At 46.8% G+C, this 20,541-nt stretch overlaps 1 protein-coding gene and 1 pseudogene across 1 annotated transcript in view; one reads left to right on the top strand and one right to left on the bottom strand.

Annotated features, from left to right (window-relative positions):
• Positions 1-18,634, bottom strand: part of LOC144101423 (uncharacterized) — a 43,962-nt gene extending 25,328 nt beyond the window's left edge. Inside the window, exon 1 of the mRNA XM_077634587.1 lies at positions 18,531-18,634. Coding sequence (XP_077490713.1) covers positions 18,531-18,543 — 13 coding nt within the window. The 5' untranslated portion in view covers positions 18,544-18,634. The remainder of the gene's footprint in view (positions 1-18,530) is intronic.
• On the top strand, positions 15,616-15,736 carry LOC144102910 (U2 spliceosomal RNA; annotated as a pseudogene).
• Positions 18,635-20,541: the final 1,907 nt, after the last annotated feature.

Here is a 20,541-nt window from a genome sequence, read left to right on the forward strand (position 1 = left end):
ACGGAGCAGCGGCTATAAGGAAGTAATCCCCTAGCCCCTTCAGGCTAGTTATCACGAATTTCACCTGTAGATCCGGAGTTCCCGGGTTCGAACCCGACCGCGGCGGCTGCGTCTTTATGGAGGAAAAACGCTAAGGCGCACGTGTGCTGTGCGATGTCAGTGCACGTAAAAGATCCCCAGGTGGTCGAAATTATTCCGGAGCCCTCCACTACGGCACCTCTCTCTTCCTTTCCTCTTTCACTCCCTCCCTTATCCCTTCCCTTACGGCGCGGTTCAGGTTTCCAACGATATATGAGACAGATACTGCGCCATTTCCTTTCCCCCAAAAACCAATTAAAAAAATTAAAAAAAATTTACTGAGCGGAAATTTATCAGCGTGTACATGAGGCCAACAAATTGGGCTAATTTATGAATGGCCAATCATGTTTAAAGCTAAGGGTACATCGCTTTCTTTATTTCTTTCTTCTTTCTTTCCTTCTTTCTTTCTTTCTCTCTTCCTTCTTTTTTTCTTCCTTTCTTTCAAATGAACAGCAGCTCTAGAAATAATTCCGTCACCTGCTGATGAAGATATGCCCGTTAAAATTTTTGGATGTTTGTCCGTTAGGCTTAGCTTTTCCAGGAAAGGAGCTTACAGCATTCTTTCCGCATCTGTGGCAGTTGACGCGTCGCTTTGAGGAATAGATTGGGAAATGGAGCTTGTGAAGTGATGGGAAATTTCGATGGTGTTTTAACAAAAGAAACAAATACGTTTGATATTTACAGTCCAACGCATTACGATATTTACACTTGTGCACTCTGCTTAGTAATAGCAGGCACTTTACAGCGCTGATTGCACAAAGACGGAAAGGCACAAAAGACGCAAATGCAAGACTTCGACGGAATATTTAATGGAGAGTCAGTCAGTCAGTCAGTCAGTCAGTCAGTCAGTCAGTCAGTCAGTCAGTCAGTCAGTCAGACAGTCAGTCCAGTCAGTCCAGTCAGTCCAGTCAGTCCAGTCCAGTCAGTCAGTCAGTCAGTCAGTCAGTCAGTCAGTCAGTCAGTCAGTCAGTCAGTCAGTCAGTCCAGTCAGTCCAGTCCAGTCAGTCAGTCAGTCAGTCAGCCAGTTTTTATTTTCAGGAAGATCACATCATCATGCGGGTGGCAGAGACTAAAGGCATGGTTGCCTGACGAGGTTTCTGCCCCCGTAATAAAAGGAGCAACCTACAGCAGTACAGCAGAGAGCTGGTACAAAAAAGAGAAGCTGCGTTACAGATAGTACACTCATATATACAACATATGGCAAGCACTATGAACAGTTTTCTGTTTAAATCACATTGAAGATTCACTCAAATATCACAAATACACGTAAAAAGAAGTCAACAATTGAAAACAAAATTTACATTTATCATTGTTACTTAACAATCTCATCGGTAAACAAAACTGCCTAACGCAACGCCACGTGTCGGTCGGCTTGTTTAAGACAGCGGGCTTTTTTTTCCTGCAATCACAGAACGCAACCAGCTAGACCATATTTTTGCTCTCATTTCAGAGTTTGTGATAACGAAGGGCTTTACACGGGTAACTTACAAACAGCATGAGCTAGCGCGAGAAAGCTGCCAGGCTGCCAGTTCATTCGTACGCCTTTTTTATTTTTTCGATAGTTATAACTGCGCGGTATTTTATTAGTAGCAGTGTTTCTTTTTTTAAAATGAAAGTTCTACGATGTTCTATTGTAGTTTTATAATAAGTCTACAGTACCAAGCGCAACACAAAACGCACTGACATCGTAGTGCAATGTCTCCGTGACGCGTAACGTTCTATTTAAAGGTCACTCAACGTATGGTTATTGGCTGGTACAGGAGTCGGCAGCAGCATGGGGATACAGAACGATAAGTATTTCTCGTCCACTGCTCGAAGATTTAACGGCTGGAGGAGGAGATCCTGACGACCTCTATGACTTAACAAGCTCTAACTCTATGACTATGAAACTCTATGACTCTCATAGTGGCCTGGTGTTGGGTTTACCGGTCCCAGCTGAGCAACGCGGCCTCCCACAGTTCAGCATTACTGAGCTGTAGCTCCTCATACGGGAGGTCTTTGGGGCTTGCCCATAGAATACGGGCTATATCGGCTCTGCGACCGCATTTCTTGCAGGAGAGGGAGTAAGGAGCCGGGTACATGGCAGCAAGTAGTGCGGGGTTCGGTAGGGAGTTTGTATGGAATTGCCTCCATATGACTTCTTGCGTTCTGCTTAGGGCTTATGTCCCAGTGTTATCTAGGCGTAGGTAGGTAACGATGCGGTCGCGTACTGGCCCCGTCTCTGGATGGGGTGGGTGCCCAGCAGTCCGGTCGGTTAGTATTCGGGCGATAATGTGGGTGGCCTCGCTCCTAGGGAGAAGGCAGGAGTGCGTGGGTACCCTTATAAGCTCTATGGGGTGGGGACTCGATGATAATTAGAAATGGGATGTTTTCTGAATGGTATAGATTGCGGCAGGGGATATTCGATCACTAGTGAAGTTGCGGATCGCGGATTTTGAACCACTTAAGATGTAATTGCCGGTGGTTGAGGAGATGGCTAAGGCAATGGGAGCCACCTTAGCCTCTTCCGACGTGGAGGTACGGATCGTGTCTGTGGCTAATAGTGCCCGACGGCGGTTCACGACATATACTGGGAATGTGGCTCTATGGATGTATTCGGCTGAGTCGACGAGTTGAGTTCAGGTGTTGAATACTACAGGTGGGCTTAGCCTTACTTTATCTGCCGGCAATTGCTCCACCGTAGTGTCCCTTCTATATTAATAATGTCCTAAAGCCTGTCGCATCTACCCCGCTATGCGCACAGTCTCTTATCATAGCACACATTCTCTCCCGCAGTCACGATCTATGCACACAATCAATCCCCACAGTCCACATCACAGTCCACTCCAGAAGTCACCATCTATGTACATATTCAGTCACAGTAGAACATAGGCCATTTTAGTGCCACAATATATACACACATCCACTCACAGTATAACGTAGTCCACTCCGGAAGACGCACACATTCAATCACAGTAGGCCATAGTCCGTTCCTGCTGTCACCATTTAGAAACAGGATCCTGTCCTGGAGAAATGTTAAAAGAAGGCGTGCAGCCTCCCTTCTGCACGTCTGGTTTCCACTCGGGTAGACAATGTCCTGAACTGTGCTGTGAAGGGTTCCTGTCTTCTTGAAGGAAGCGAACATCACGTACCATTCCGCGTTGTACTCTGGGCAGTACATAATATAATGTTCGATATCACCGCACACGAATACTGCGACGAAGACTGCGCCCATTAGCTGACCGCAGTGTTTGTGGCAGGCTCAGGCCGTTTCTTCTCTCCTAGCCTTATGGTGCCCTGGGTGTATGTTTGTGGGAAGTGCCACTAGCCATGTATTGTGGACGTGATGTGAATGATAATGCGACGAGAAAATGCGCGTCTGATGTCTAATGTTGAATTCCAATGGCAGATCCGGATCAAGTTTTTCTGCTCTGTTGGGAGCAATCGTATACCAATGGAAAAATGGGAGTGCGAGCTGTCTTTTCCAATGGCAGATCGGGATCAGACCTCGATCCCGGATCGCTCCGTGGAGCAGCGATATTTGCTCCGCCGAAATCGGCAGATTTGACCGGAACCCCGCGTGACGTTTTAGTTTTCCGCGTCTGCTTCCGGTCACGACCGGCCGCTGCCTTCCTGTCGTCGCTACGCGGTGATCCGGGCAACGTACAAGCAGTATTTTTGACATTTTTTTATAATTGAATTGTCACAAATTAAAATATTTTTCGTTTTGTTCGCGTCCGCACAAGTTAAAACAAAAAAGTTTCTTAACAGGATGTCAATTCCATCGCGGTCAATTCTTTGTGACCGCTTTTTAGACCGAAATCGTTGACTTGTTTGAACCTCCCGCGCTTTCTGACGTCAGACGACGCGTACTCTCTAAGCCTAGCAGCTCTGTAAATAAGGAAGCAATGTGAAAATTTGGCCCGTTTCATCACTAGAATTTTGTGGTGCGGGCATCATCACACAAAGCGAAAGCTTCGTGCGCTTTTTGTTTGCCGTGAACGTGAGAGACAGAGTGGCGGCAAGGACGAATCGCTGGTGAAGCGAGAGGCCGCGCTTCGATGGGCGCCGCCATGTTGCCGGAACTTCGAGCTATTCTTGCGCTGAAGTGCCCCCGCGGGAGCGCATGCATTCCGTTGGCAAAATGGGAGGGAGTGATCTCCGCCTGAACTACGCGCTCCGTTTGTGATCCGGCGGAGCACTCTCGATCTGCCATTGGAATTCAACATAAGTAGTAATGCTTGGTGTGTTATGAGTCTTAATGCAGTCGCTGCCGCATTCCTGTGTCACCAAGGCAAGCAGTTGGATGAGCTTCGACCATGTAAATTTCGAATTTTGCACTGTCGGTATTTTGGGACGAGAGAAGATGTGGGGCATGGTAGAGCTATCATTGCCATTTTTCCAACGTGTAGTAGAGGGGTCAGGGCGTCTGGGAATTTCATCTTTGTCGTTTATACTGGTTTATTCCAGAATTTCGTTGTAAGTTACGGTATGTTTCACCAGTTTCCACGCCAATAGAAAAGTGCGATACGATATCAGGCTGCTCCGCACACCTGACTGCTCTGAGGCGCTTCGTCAGACACATTTGCCGCGAGAAATGACCTTTCGGGACTATCGCTGCTTTTAACGAAGAACACCCTAAAACATTTAGTTATTTCCCAGTGCTAACAACTGACATAAATAGCTCTACCATGCCACAGCCGCCAATCCCCTCTATAATGACTGTACCCACGCTCAAGTTCACCAAACCTACATGACCTCTCCACTAGGGCCATATGGTCACAGCTAGTGCCACATGGTCGCTCCGCGACTAAGTGGGAACACGTCATATCCCATTGGGAACATATGACCAAAAGTAGGATCACATAGTTGCCCACCGCTAGAACTACATGACCTCCGGCGCTAGGACCGCATAATATAACAGGACCAGATGATTTCCCAAAAGGGCCAGGCGATCACTATCGCATCACCTCATTAGATAAGACACAATGATCTCCCACCACTGCGACCACATGATCTCTCACTACGTGGGCGGGTGAGATTAGGAAGTTTATGGGCATAAGGTGGCCGCACCCTTACAAAAATTTCTTTAGACAGTCTATAGACTGTCTATCGATTTCTGTTTATGAAGTCTATAGACTCGCTATAGACAGACCCTAGAGAAGTCTATAGGCAATACAAATTCTATAGAAAATTTATAGATAATCTATAGATTTATGGCCATACACTTTTAGTAGTCTTTTGTCTATAGACAGTCTATAGACTATGAGTAGACAAAAGAAATATCTATAGGAGGGCAATACAGTCTATAAGAAGTCTATAGACTGTCTATAGACCATTTTTGTAAGGGCAGCTGGCACAGGTAAGGGGTAATTGAAGGTCAATTGGAGAGACTTGTACCTTGCAGTGGACGTAGGCTAATAATGACGATCTTGGGCCTGCTACATGACTCGACACAGGACCCCATGATCTCTGACACGTCCCCTTTCCAGTTTACAAGTCCATTATGGCTCGCGCCCATATAAGCTATATTCTGTTTGGGCAGCGATGTAAAGGTGGTAGTTTTCAGCTACGAAATGAGACGACGCCAGCTGACTAAACAACCCAAGCAGAAATCGCTATGATGCCCTCGACAGCGAGAAGAATAGAGTGGCTCTCATGCTTTGGCTGCCATTTTCTCTTGTAGTTTTACTTTGCTTGTATCGTACGCATACATTTGGCATCCACCGCCATTCCTGAGATGAATACTCGCTCAGAACGAGTACGTAGCTAAACTGGGATACGAAATGATGGTAGGGGCGAAGAAAAAGAAGACGACAGCTGCATTAATACACCCCCGCGAATAAAGGTAGTAAATAAGAGTGTCATTGGAGACCTGTGCGAGCAAAGAAAATAAATGGCATAAAAAAGAAAAGAAAAGAAAGTGAGGACAGTGCCAAATTGAAATAGGGAGGTGGGGAATCCGACACCCCGGGCCGTACGGTAATCCGATGCGCGACCGTATATATCAGAAGGCGCGAAAAGAAGGGAAGCTCGCGAAACGGGATGCGACAAATTCGGTACTTCTAGGGATGATGTCCGGGCTATATAGCGGGGAAAATAGGGAGCCAAGGCGAAGACGAATGCGCTGTATGATGCATGGAAGGCTTTCTCATCGGAGAATGCTGGGGAGAGGCTTAAGGCGCGCCCGACGAAGCGAACTGAGGAATGAAGGATGCTGCCATTCGGTGGACGGGTCGCAGACACAGGGGATAAAAGGGAGAAGAGAGGTTAGGTATGACAGAAAATAACGCAGACACATCAAATGGAGTGGACAAAGAATGCCAGGGGTGGCTGCTGCTGCTACGCGACAAAACGGATGGGAAAGAGTTATGAATAAGCGAATAGGTAAAGGTGCCGTGCTACAGACGCCAAAAACAACAGAAACGAGTCCCGAATAGGGAAGCAGGGAGAGATGCTGCGGATGCGCTATTGCTAGGCGTCGCAAGCAGCGCAAGCAAGCTATGAATTGGGAAACAGGAAAGCTTCTGCTCGACATACGCAGTGTCGTTTTCAAGCTGTAGATTGGGAAACAAGGAAACAAAATAAGCCAAAGCAGGAATGAAGCGCCGGTATACAGACTATATGGAAGCGTATTGGGCGATGCCTGAATGTCATTGCTCGTTTTTCACTGCCTATGCGCTCAGCGCAGAAGTTGTGATAATTTTGAAGCTCATGAGCGAGCGCAGCTGGAGATCGTGTATGTCTAATTTATTTATTTGGTTACAGAATACTGCAGGCCCTTCTGGGTCCTAGCAGGAGGGGCAATGAAATGCAACACAAATACAAAAAAAACGCTGAAAGAAATTTGAAAGACGAAGCCAATAAATTTGATGGCGTCAATCTTCTATTTTTTCAATGTGGTCTATGTCACGTAGTGTAGTGCAGTCAAATGTACAGCATTCCATTCAGCTAAGGTGCGAGGGAAGAAGGAGTATTTAAATAGGTTAGTTCTCACAGTGAATGGAGTTCTTGAATCAGAGTGGCGATGTCTTGTCGGCCGTGGAGCGTAAAATGGCTTAACATACGGATTTGGGCACATGACAACTTGTTATATTTGAGAAGGAAAAGAAATTTTAATCTTATAATCTTTCCTCTCATTTTTAATACTTCAATCCGGTGTTCTCGCATTACGGCATTATGTAACTTCAAACAAATCAAAGATGGGATGGCGATGATAAGACCCATTTCGGGAGATTAAGAATGAGTAGGAGGCGCTCCCACAGATTCGCGACAGACAGCACGTGCATGATCTTCGGAAGGAAAAGCGGATGACTGCTGGAAAGGTGGAGGGTGAACTTGAACATAGGAATGCGGGGATATCGGACGGAAGGAATGGGGAGGGGTAAGGTGGACCGGGAAGACTTAAGTGCATTAAGCGAAGATGTACGCTGCATACGGGAAACTAAAGAAGCATCGGTCACCAGGCGGCTTAGCGTTGGCGTGCACCGTGTAATGAAAGACTCGGAGCAGAGACCTGGCAAGGGAGGTGAGCGGGAGGACAACGTCGCGAGAAAGAAATGGCTGCTACGTTCCGGGAGAGCTTTCCGTAGCTGGACGAAATGAGGGCGAAATCCGATAATGGGAGGAAATCAGGGATCTGCCAAGAGCTGCGTGAAATACGACGACCACGACTAGATGAGAGTTGGAGTAACGCATGCAGAGTCCTGCACTGACGGACGGACGGACAAGGATGGAAGGAAGTAGAGAAGGAAGGAAGTAGGCGAGAAGGAAAGAAGTAGGTAAGGAAGGAAGTAGGGAAAGAATGAAGTAGGGAAATAATGAAGTAGGGAAGGAAGGCAGGAAGGAATGAAGGAAGTAGGTAAGGAAAGGCAGGAAGGAAGTAGGGAAGGAAGGCAGAAAGGAAGGCAGGAAGGAAGGAAGTAGGGAATGAAGGCAGGAAGGAAGTAGTGAAGGAAGAAAGTAGGGAAGGAAGGAAGGAAGGGAGGAAGCAAGGAAGGAAGGGGGGAGGAAGGAAGGAAGTAGGGAAGGGAGGAAGGACGGAAGGAAGGGAGGGAGGGAAGGAGGGAGGAAGGACGGAAGGAAGTAGGGAAGGAAGGCAGGAAAGAAGGAAGTAGAGAAGGAAAGAAGGACTGAAGGAAGGGAGGGAGCGAGGAATAGAGGGAGGGAGGAGGGAAGCAAGGGAAGGAGGGAGGAAGGAAGGAAGGAAGGAAGGAAGTAGGGAAGGAAGGCAGGAAGTAAGTAAGTAGGGAATGAAGGCAGGAAGGAAGTAGTGAAGGAAGAAAGTAGGGAAGGAAGGAAGGGAGGAAGCAAGGAAGGAAGGAAGGGAGGAAGGAAGGAAGTAGGGAAGGGAGGAAGGACGGAAGGAAGAGAGGGAGGGAGGGAAGGAGGGAGGAAGGACGGAAGGAAGTAGGGAAGGAAGGCAGGAAAGAAGGAAGTATGGAAGGAAAGAAGGACTGAAGGAAGGGAGGGAGGGAGCGAGGAATAGAGGGAGTGAGGAGGGGAGCAAGGGAAGGAGGGAGGAAGGAAGGAAGGAAGTAGGGAAGGAAGGCAGGAAGAAAGGAAGTAGGGAAGGAAGGACGGAAGGAGGGAGGAATGGAGGAAGGAAAGAAGGACGGAAGGAAGGAAAGAAGGACGGAAAGAAGGGAGGGAGGGAGGAAGGAAGGAAGCAAGGAATGAAGGACAAACATAATGCAGATAAACAGAGGCAGAAAGCCAGACCGGTGTATATGGCTTAACGTGGTGAAAAGACAGCGCGAATACGAAACGCCCGCCGAAAGCAAGCGCGCCTGGTGAATATGACAGATAAAGAAAAAAGTGATGTGGAGAAAATTGAGCAGCAGAGGAAGCGCATTAAAGGCGATGACGTATAGCGACAGTTAGTGCACACTTCCGGAGAAGACAATACCAGTTTGCAAAGGACGTCGAGGAGGATAAAGAAGGGGAGAGGTCCGATAAGACCGGCAGGAAATCGCGGATTCCACACGGAGTGCTATGAAATACGACAACCGGCGTTCAGGGAGGGGATGGGGAGAGGGGAGGTAGAGACTGTCCGAGAGAGGAGAGAAATGGGAGCGCGAGAGGAAGCCGAGCATCTTGCGCACGGCCAGGGGAGCTGGAAAGTGAGATAATAAGCGCGGCCGGCTCCAGTCCCGGTTCCCACTGAGGGGAGGATCTGGGGTGGATCGATAAATGGAGGAAGACTGTTGCCCTGCCATCCCCCGCGCAGTTTCGCGTGTTCTTCGAGACGGTGGAGATACTCGGGAGCGTAAGGGGCGCGCGGTGGGGGAAAGGAGAACTCGTGAGTTCGTACAAGGTGTGTCGCTTCTGAACCGAGTGCTGCCCGCTTCTTCATTTCGTCGGCAAAGCGGGGGGGGGGGGGGGGGGGGGACGTCGGAGGACGACGGTCCTTTATTACGCGGGCATATTGGCCGCAGTGTCGCACTCTTCCTCAGAGAAAGAAAGGAGTAGAGTGCACCGGCACTTGCGTCTAACCGTTCTGTTGGCTCTTTGTACACTCCCCGTCCCTCCAGGGCCAAGAGATTTCTCTGCAAGACTTGCGCCAAGCGCTATTTGACCTCAAGTTGGCTGTTGCGGCGGGATGCGGCCCTCAGCGTAGAGACCCGTGGGGAACTTGCACTAAGTGCGCTCTAATTGGCCTCCCTTATTTACCATGTTGGCCAACGTCGGACAGCGCAAGATGCAGGCCTGGCTCGTGTCTTTCCCGTCACCCGATGCAATGGAACGGTAGAAGAAGGCAGCTCATTTAGGAGACTTACGCCGGGCTTGTTACCCTGGGGAACGTGCTCACCTTGGGACTACTATTAGGGCCGATCCGCTACGGTGGCTCAGTGGCTCTGCCGTTTGGCTGCCGGGTCCGAATCCACGGGGTCGAGTCGAGGTCGCGGTAGCCGCATTTCAGCGGAGGTGAAAAGCAAAGGCCTCCCGTGCGGTGTGATATATCTGTGCATGTTAAAGAACACCCTGATGTAGAAATTAATCTGGGGCCTTACACCGCAGCATTCTTCAGATTCTACCCGCAGCATCAGCACGGTAATACTAATACCGTAATATACCACATACCGTACAATGCCAAACCGTCCGACATCAAACCACATACCATGCCGTATCACAGTGGATAACATATTAGTTCATTATTAGTTACTCTAAACGACCAAATTTTAAATACGGCCTAATTTTCGCCTTTCGCGAACAGCCTAAAAATCACCAGAATCGTTCTTGTGACTAATATAAAAATTCGGCTTGTGTTTGGGTGGAAAAAAGAGGTCTCTAGGACGAGCGCATGTTGCTCCTGTCTTCAGTGTGTATTTAGTGGAAATGACCTCTACAACCAGCAGTAATTCACGCTTAGCTTACTCAATCATTAATTTCATAATACCTTGCATTACGCGCTGATTTCTGCAGGGAGTCATTGCGCCCTTCGAGTTTACGGTGCACTTCATTGTGTCATGCCACTTGAATGTGCTTGATCAGTGAAAGTGCAACACCACGTTGGCTACAGTCAGCCCTTGCACCGATGCCTGTTGCATGCGCATAGCACAGACCCAGCAATTCTGCACAAACACATTTTTTAATGGAAAACAGTTTATAAACGATATTTTTTCATATATTATGAGATATCACTACAACAATCAATATATCTGGAGATCTCCCGTCGACAGGCTTGCATTTTGTTTGCTATTAACGTTTTTGTTAGCGTCAAAAGCGTTCCCCGTTGGTTTTCTAGCTGTGGCAGTTTTAACTGCTCGATTCTAGTTATGGAAAAACTTTTAAAGAAAGGTTTTGTTACGCGTCGTAAGAAAAGACCGTTAGTTACCTTCAACATTTCCATAACGGCACCTTACAAATTTTAATATTCAAAATTTTTGTCCCAGAATGTGGACATTAGCCAGCGCTAAAAAGGGAGCAGTAAGGGATCTGCCTACATTGTTTCGCGAAACTAATTTTTTAAGTATCTAAGTATATTTAAAAATATTTTAAAACCGGACTTTGACGTCATTCTTGAAATAATGAGGTCGTGAATGATAAGCCGTACATGGCAACTCAAAGAGACAGAGAGAGAGGGGGGGGGGTGTTTGGAACTTGCTATCATTTCACGTTTCTCTCCCTACTTAATATGGCCCAATGGAAATGGTTTTGAGCTGCTGAGGGCCAGTTTGCAGGTTCTATCCCGGCCGCCGTGGCCACAATCCGATGGATGTGCAATAGTATACAAACCCTAATGAGCTGTAATTTAAGAGAGTCCAACATTTTTCAAGTTGAATACTACATGTCAGTAAAATAATTTCTCATTCGATATTCGGAACAATAAAATGTGCTCTCTGGGTTTCACACCACATCTCAGCTATTGATTCTTCATTCGAGACTGACCGCGGCGGCTGCGTTCTTATGGAGGGAAAACGATAAGGCGCCCGTGTGCTGTGCGATGTCAGTGCACGTTAATGATTTAGGAGTGATGATGATGTTTTGTAGCGATAGCTACATTACGGTAGCATTTCGAGCCTTCACGCCGCCACCCTGTGGCTGCGCCTCCACGCTGTCACGTGGTTGGTCACGTGATGCGGAGAAGCTGCTGGCGGCGCGGCGCAGTGGCTGATCACGTGATTGGTCACGTGACCAAGTTCTACTCAGCCACCTGTAGCTATCGCATCACTCCAGGTTTAACCAGAGCTAACCCACCGCCATTTTTTTTTGCTTTACGGTTCAATGGAAGCATGCGTTTATTTTTCCAGCGTGTTATTAATGCCGTGAAAATATGTATATAAGTACAAAATAATTCCAAGGACAAAATGAAACAACACCAAGCCATATTCACTGCATAAAACACTTCATAACCCCACACGTGCACACGCTAATAGGGTAGCAAGGCTGAACAGGTGGTCAAAATAGGAACCTGCCTGTAGTTTATCCAGCTTGGTCATAGGCCCCTCTGACGTAGGTGATCGCCGAACAGACCAGTAATTCGGATGAGTTATTAGACACGTGTATCTCACACGGGTTTTCCATTGTCTGTGGAGTTCAACCCGAGGGAAAATGTTGAGCTGCGTATTGACGGAGTGTAGTACTGTTAAGCAATGCGGCGTACACGAATTCAAATTACGCGTTTCTTCAAAGTGCTTTGTAGAGTGTCCCAGAAGAGCACTGCATATTCACAACTCATAATGCAGTGTTCGATAGTCTGCAAACCGCACAAAGACAACTGACAGACGATACAAATGCAATTTTTCTCAAAGCCACGTTTAACGGGCATGGTGTGAGTATGAATCTTATGGACTAACATCTTCGTGCATCGCCAAAGAGGCATTTTGAGCACTTCTAAGAGCACGTCGTGGCGAGGTTGGCCTAAGTATGAAGTATTGAGCTGTACATGGGCGGAGGGAAGAGCATACACATCAAACCTTCATGCAGTATTTTTCACGAGACTGAATTCAAAAGCGCTGTAGGAATACGAACCAATGGGAAAGGAACAGTAAGATGCACCTCATTCAGAAACCTCCACAGACAAGTACGATGACAAAAATTGAAGGGCAAATTTGATAAATACTAAGACACCATTGTGATGGCCTGCTCTGCACTTCTATTTTTATATCTTAGGTGAAATTATTGTCTTCACAGTCGAGCTCAAAACAAAAAAATGAACCTTTCAAGACATTATTTCTTTCAAGGGTATTCTCTTACTCAAACAAGCTTTAAACTGTGTCCTGTTCAAGGATTCCAACTTTAACTCGAGAGTGAATGTGACACAGCATAGCTCTCTCTTTTTCGGTATCCCCGGATTACAGCGGGGACCGCGACCGGTTGGCTCGCTAATAAGCCGGGTGCAGACGTGTCTTCGCCGGACGCAAATCTAATCAGCAGCCAATCGAATCTAATGAGAAACCCTAGTCACCCGTCACGCTCGGTTCTAGTCTCACGCATGTCGGGACGGCGTAATCTCCGTAATAAGCGAAAGCATAGGCACTGGGGAGCTCGTTTTCCCCCGTAAGCGAATTAGCGTACGCGCTCGTTATTATTCTGGACGACGACAAAGCTGATTAATTCGCGAGCTGTCTCTCGCGATAAAGCGCAGTAAGGTAGAAATGTGGAGATGGAGAAACGTAACGCTGGGAGCAACGGCTGCCCGTAACCGCCGCTGTATTCTGTCGACCCTTACACAAATTTCTTTAGACATTCTATAGACTGTGCTTAGATTTCTGTCTATAAAGTATTTAGACTCTCTAAAGACAAACCCAAGCAGACAGTCTATAGGCAATACAAATCCCACATACAGTCTATACACAATCTACAGATTTATAACCATACACTTTTAGTAGACTTCTGTCTATAGACAGTCTATAGACTTTGAATAGACAACAAGAAATAGTTATAGGAAGGCAATAGAGTCTATAAGAAGTCTATACACTCTATTTAGACCATTTTTGCAAGGAGAGGCTGTGTTCTTCGTCTTCGTTTAATACATGTTCGTCTCCTTGCAAGCTCGCTAGAATAACAAGGGTATCCAGTGGTCTTATCAGTTGTGCCGTGTGCGCAATGTACGCCTAACGAGGGTCTTGCATGAACCACGATAGCTTTCAGCAAACAGATGACGCCACCCTCCGCCCTTACAAAAACGGTCTAAAGACAGTCTATAAACCTATTATTGCCTTCCTATTGATATTTCTTTTTGTCTATTCATAGTCTGTAGACTGTATATAAGCAACAGTCTAATAAAAATGCATGGCCATAAATCTATCGACTGTCTATAGATTATTCATAGGATTGGTATTGCCTATAGACTGTTCTCTAAGGCTAGTCTATAGAGAGTCTATAGAGTTTATAGACAGAAGTCTATGGGCAGTTTATAGACTGCCTAAAGAAATTTTTGTAAGGGCGTTCCGGTAATGATGGCAGGAAAGGCATGCATACCGCAGAATGTGTCAGGAATTGAACCATCCAGCTGCCGACTCGCAGACCGGGACGTCACCTAACTGACAACAAATTCACCATTGTACAGTGATACGGAGGGTGTCTCACCTAAGACCACACAATTTTTAAAAATAGGCTTTTTCAGTTAGAAGAGCGTTACTTTTTTTTCGGAATAGCATTGTCAGCGGTGTAGTACGTCAGAGTACAACTAAGACGTGCTAATTAGCAGGCTGTTTCAACTAATAGTGGTTAAGGCGCTCGGCTGCTGACCCGAAAGACGCGGATTCGATCCCGGCCGCGGCGGTCGAATTTCACTGGAGGAGAAATTCTAGAGGCCCGTGTACTGTGCGATGTCATTGCACGTTAAAAAACCCCAGGTGGTTGAAATTCCCGGAGCCCTTCACCACGGCGTCCCTCATAGCCTGAGTCGCTTTGGGACGTTAAACTCCAATAAACCAATAAACCGAACGACTCTGTCCACCGCAGCGAACTTGCGGTCTATTTGAGCTTGAGCACTGGCAGATACTAAACTGTCTGGCCATTTAACGCGAAAAAGTCAGTGTACACGACAACGTCATTTTAAACATTGTGCTGATGACAGACTGCTACGCAGTGTAGTACTGCAACTGTAGACACCTGTTTGCTCCTGTTTTATTTTAGCGGTTTAGTTTTCCAAATAAATTGAACTGTTTGTTTCCCTGTTCATTTGTTTGTTTGTTTGTTTGTTTGTATGTTTGTTTGCTTGTCTGCTTGCCTGCTTGCTTGTTCAGAGTGACGTCAGCACGCATATCTTTCACGTTCAGCGTAGACTGCTGACGTCGCAGGTTGGCTCGCTCCTGACTTCAGTTCAGGGACGCTGTCATGTCGACGCCGCATCACTGGTGCGTCATAGGTTCTTGGGCCCACGTGATCACGGTTTCTGTCGATTTACCTTGCCGGCATCACTGACGTCAACAAGTAGCACTCAGTGCCTTTTGCAATCGCAACAGGACCGGCTCTTTTGAAATGGCAGGTAATAACAGATGACGGATGCTGGACCAACTCAGTCAATAGTCACTAAATAGAAAAAAAGAAAAGTAACTGAAAATTGAAATTCTAGTTTGGCTGCGCGCTTTAAGAAGCGCGCGGTGTTTTTCTGGCTTGCGCCACCCGTACCCGAAGCCCTGGCGATGACAAAGCGCCGGGGATGCTGACGCTTGCGCGGCCACGTTTCGCTCCGAGAAAGCTTGTTCCTCGGGAAAAACACGAAAGCATGACACGGATCTCGCGAAGAACTCTTATGAAGGAGTGACGAGAAAATGTACAAAAGAGCTCGACAACTATAGTCGAAAGGCAGCTGTTTTTGGAGAAAGAAAAGACTACGTCACAAGAAAATAATGTGCTATGATGTTTACTTGTTTAACGGATCATCTCAGTCGTCGTTAGCAAGAAATGACGTCATCGCTTAGAAAGGCCACGTAACCTGTTGTCGTCAATTGCATAATTCATAGTGCATTCTCAGGGCGGAATTCCATAATCAATTGGTTGTGTGACCAGTGGGCAATGTTAGCGACCCACATATTGTAGACATATATGTTGAAGCAGGTAGCCACAACTCTCCTATTTTAAGCAGGAATGTCCGAACCCCGTAGAATATCTGTTACGGGTCCAATAGGACTTATTTTTGGAAATGTGGCGGAGAGTTTGAAGTTTGCTTCAGTCCCGCCACCGGTTGGCCCGGTATTGCACTACCTCCGGGATCGGCCTTGCCTTTAGCGCGTCTTTACTATCCTGTCTTTCTATCCCATCTTTCAACTCTCCTACTATCTGCACGTGGTAGCGATTGTGGCTCGGCTTGAGCCAGTGAGCAGGCCTGTGCACTTTCCTTTTCTTTCTTCCTGGCAACAACAACAACAACAACAACTTTCAGCACGTGGCAGCGAGCGTGGTTCGGCTTGAGCCAGTAGACAGACCCGTGCACTTTCCTTTATTTTTTCTTTCTATCAGCAACAGCAGCAGCAGCAGCATGAAAGGGGGCAACACATTACCAGCGCTCAACCAATGACCAGTTCATTAGTAAGATCGAGAATCATACTATTTGCTTCGTTCTAAATGGCCTTCTGATAGGCCAATAACACACGCGAAATTTCCAACCTCAATGCAGAAACAGCGGCAGAACTCGTTTCTGCGTACAAGCTGAGTGGTCTGTTTCGTACTGCTTCTATACAGGTACATATGTACATACGAACGTGTGGGTGTATTATACCAATATGCATGCATGCATACATCGCGACGGCTGAGTGGCCATGCATGTTCCTTTCCGCGAACAACGAGGTTGGTCAATCGATACCAACACCAACGCCCGCGCACTTTCGACGGGCTTTCGAAGAGCAATGCCTTTTTCCTATTCCGAGATTCGAGTGCACTCCTACCAATCTCAGGCGATCGAAAATTTACCCCGCATCGCTTCCCAACATACTGTATACATACATACAACACTACATACAACCCTGGCTTAGTGCATCCGTGACGTGTGAAAAACACGTTAACCAAACAAACGCTCGCAGACGCCCAGACGCGTGAGCTTGCATCCCGCCTAGCTCCTTTCCCTAAGGGTGCGACGACAACTCAGCGCCTCTTTTCAACGTCTGGTCCCTTTTCTATCTGGCATTCGTGTTCTTTCCATCCTGAAGGCTTTCGTCCTTCTTTCTTCATTTGTTTTTTCTAAGGGCCTGGAGATGGAGCGGCAGCAGTATACAAAAGAGCGTCCCAGATCCCGTGTCACGTGGTCCCTCCCTGCTTCCAGGATCTTGTTACCCGCTAAAGAGTTTTTTGTTTGTTTTTAGCTTATTCCCCGGCCGGAGTTTGCCTGCTTCCTGTGCCCGGCGCCTGCTAGCAGTGTTTGTTTGCCCTCTGATGCCGAGGTAGCGAGCAGCTCCTAAGTCTGCCCCGAAGGAGCTACCGCATTTCGTCGCGCACAAGCCGCACAGCACTTTCCTAAGCAGCCAATGTTATTGGTCCAATATTGGGAATATATTGGCAATGCCGGGTCCTACACAGGTCCAGAGTGAAATTATTCATTTCCAATAGTTTGGCCGATTACCTGTTCTGCTTGAGTTCGATTCAAATGACGGGGAATTCGGTGCACTTAACGAGGAGTACTTTTGTGGCTGATTGTTGTTGACGTGTAGTCGAAAACAAAGCTCGTAGTCACGAGACGGAGTTGTCCGTACAATGATTTTAAGGCCTAACGTTACGGAGGAACGTTAAATTAAAGGCACAAAGAAACGACCCGCAACTGGAGAATTCAAACGCAGATTAGCAGAAGAAAACCGACTATAACTACACCGTAGCTGCAATCATGAGGACACTTTAAGTAACGCATCTTTCCAGGAGGCTTCGGTTTTATTTATTTCTTTCTGGAGTCGTATATCGTGAGTAAACCGACCTTCTGTAATACTGTCGCCACTCTCAACACCTACTCTTAACAAGTAGTCCGCGGTTAGTTTGAAATTTGTGTCGGCTGTTATATTCTCTCAACGCTACTGACAATACTTGTCGTTATCCAGTAATTTTCTTGCGGTAATTTCTTCCCCTAATCTGAGAACACTGTATTGATGGTACTCAAAGGCATCACAGGTCTAGGCTTGGAATAATAGCCGTTTGCATTTCAAAATCATAAATGTCAAGCTACCTCGCGAAGCGTCCCAGAAAGCAAAATTTCTTTGTGTGTCTAGCAGTCTGTGTTAGTGAAGCCTTACGGAATCTAGAATGGAATGCTGCTACTACATTACCTATTAAAACTCGTGTCTTAAAATAAAAGAGTTTTAGGAAGTAATTGTCTACTACTGTGAGACGACAGAAAAGTTATATTCCCGACCGCGTCGAGGTCAATGACCGAGTGAAAGAAACGCTCATTTGCTCTGTATCAAACGTGTGCCGAAACGAACCAAACAACGCTTACCTGCTTTAACTTGCGTAAAGATCGCCGCTTTAATAATAAAGAACTGAAAATCGTTGCAGACATGCTTTCTGTGCAACCTGATTTCATGTCAGTTAGGAATTAAAAAAAAAGAAGATACATCTAAAACATGGCACTTAGCTAACCAGCGCGTCATCCATAAACAATGATCCATCTCCAGGCGGACAAGCTCCTGGGAATCTTCAAAATGTGCGTCAGTTGCTAAGCTCATTAACAACGTGGTTCGCGTGCGCGCGGTTTCAAGCCCGACCTACACAGTGGTTTAGAGAGCTAAGTGGTTAATTACTCGCCGTCGCGATGTAGCAAATTGCGCAAGAAATCCGGATTGACGCGACGTCATATAACATCGCTCAGTCCCGAGCAAAAAAAAAAAAATACGGAACAGTTTTAAAGTGTCTAGACAGGCCTTTTGTTTTGTCTGGTTACTCCTGTCGCAACTGGCGCGGCGTTTGGCTTTCGGAAGCAGGTGCTCAATTATCGTTCTCAATCAATCAACCACACAAAGACGCCCGTTCGGTGACGAAACGCAGACACACACACACAGAGATAAACATTAAATAATTAAAACCGAAAAACTTTTGCGCACCTGCCCGTGTCATGGCGGCGGCCGCTGCGCCAGATGTTCGTCTGCTCCTCGCCCTGTGCCGGACGTCGTCTGCTACGTATCGGCCCGCCGCCCGGATTCCTTCGTCTGCGCTGTTCGTCTGCCTTTTGCCCTCTTTTCGCTATTTTTTTCTTCTTGCGTCGTCTTCGCTTTCGGCTTTGGATTTGTCTTGCTTCGATACTCTTCTCCGGAGACCGCCGCTAGGGGTGTGGCTCGGAGCGCGGCGGACACATCGTTTGTGACGTCACCCAAAAGGGGGGAAGGAGGGGGGGGGGGCGTTCTGCCTTTGATGACCGCGCTCTCTTCTCTCTTTCTCTTTTCTCCTTGATAAATTAAAAAGACGCGAGGGAGGAGTCTCGGCCCGACAAATTGCCGAGACTCACACGAGCTCGCTTGCCCTCAAGTCGGTGGCGACGGGTGGTTATATATTTGGCTGCTCGTTGAACGTCGCCATAATCCTGCGAGGGAGGATAATTGAGCACTGCGCGATAATAAAGCGGGAATTTTTGTTTAGCGCACAGAGGCCGCCCTTTATCCTAAATGCAATTCGAGAATTTCTAGCATCAAAATTAATTTCACCTACTCCTAAATACGCTTTTTCGGGCTCTTGCTATGTTTGCCATCAGTGCGTTAAGTCTGTGTGACTAACGCAGCTTCTTCAAGTGACGTCATCGTTGCGACTGTAAGGGGAACAGAGAATATGTAATTCGACTGTATCTAAATGAAGTCTCGTCTGCTCCGAACTGTTTTGTTTTTTTACCGCCGAATTTTTAATTTGGCCTCAGGCGTTAAAAATAGCCGCTGCACAATTTAGCGCCCGCTTCCACACTCATAACGATAGTGGATTGAGCTCCCCGATTAATTTATTCCCAGTTCTTTGTTTTTTCCGATAACTGGCTGCGTTTTGGCGATGATACTAAACAAAGTAAGCCCTATTTCAGTACCTTCTCTGAAAATCGTTTCGTTTGAGTTGTACAACGTTCAAGAGGATATCTGCGCAGGGAAGAGGATTGTAAACTATCGCTTTTTTCGCATAACGAGAAAAAAAATTTTTCCATGGCACACCCAAACGGTAAAAAAAAAACCATTTAAGAAAATGGCGTCTTTCACGACTGCATCGCTTAAAAGGAAACGAAGGAATTGTTTTTTTTTCCTTTTCTCTACTGCGCCCTGGCCTGATGAAGATTGTTCTACTACGAAAGCTAGAGTTGAAAAAAAAAGCAGAACTTGCACGTTGAGTCGCTTTGTGTTTGAAAAGGACGTGGCAGGTTCGTGGCAGGTCTGGTGCAGGCGCCTAACGATGCTTTTCGGGGGTGTTGATAGGCGCGCATTATCCCGTGGAAAACGTGGTGCCTTCTTAACGGCACGCACATGCTCTCGTCTCTCTCGGTTGGCTGCAGAACTTTGTTTGTTAGCGCTCGGAGGCTCCTTCTCGTCCTGGTGGTGCTTTCGGCAAAGTTTTGATCCGCTAATCGATATGTCTGGCTTCTTCTTCTTCTTCTTCTTCTTTTTCTTCTTCTTCTCCACCTGGACTACTACTACTTCTTCTTCTTCTTTTTCTTCTTCTTCCACTTCTCCTTCTTCCTCTTCTTCTTCTTCTTCTTCCACTTCTTCCTCTTCTTCTTGTTCTTCTTGTTCTTTTTCTTTTTCTTCTTCTTTTTCTTCTTCTTGTTCTTCTTCTTCCACTTCTTCTTCTTCCTCCTCTTCTTCTTCTTCCGCTTCTTCTTCCTCTTCTTCCACTTCTTCTTCCTCTTCCTCCTCCTCTTCTTCTGCTTCTTCTTCGTCTTGTTCTTCTTCCTCCTGCTCCTCCTCCTCTTCTTCTTCTTTCACTTCTTCTTCTTCCACTTCTTCTTCTTCTTCCACTTCTTCTTCTTCTTCTTCCTCTTCTTCTTATTCTCTTTTTTCTTCTTCTTCTTTGAAATCTTCTTTAGAGTCACTCCTTTCGCCTTCCAACACCTGTCTCGTTGTTCTCACTTCTTTTTTTTTCTCTTTC

The sequence above is a fragment of the Amblyomma americanum genome, chromosome 8, assembly GCF_052857255.1.
Source record: "Amblyomma americanum isolate KBUSLIRL-KWMA chromosome 8, ASM5285725v1, whole genome shotgun sequence".
Taxonomy (NCBI): Eukaryota; Metazoa; Arthropoda; class Arachnida; order Ixodida; family Ixodidae; genus Amblyomma; species Amblyomma americanum.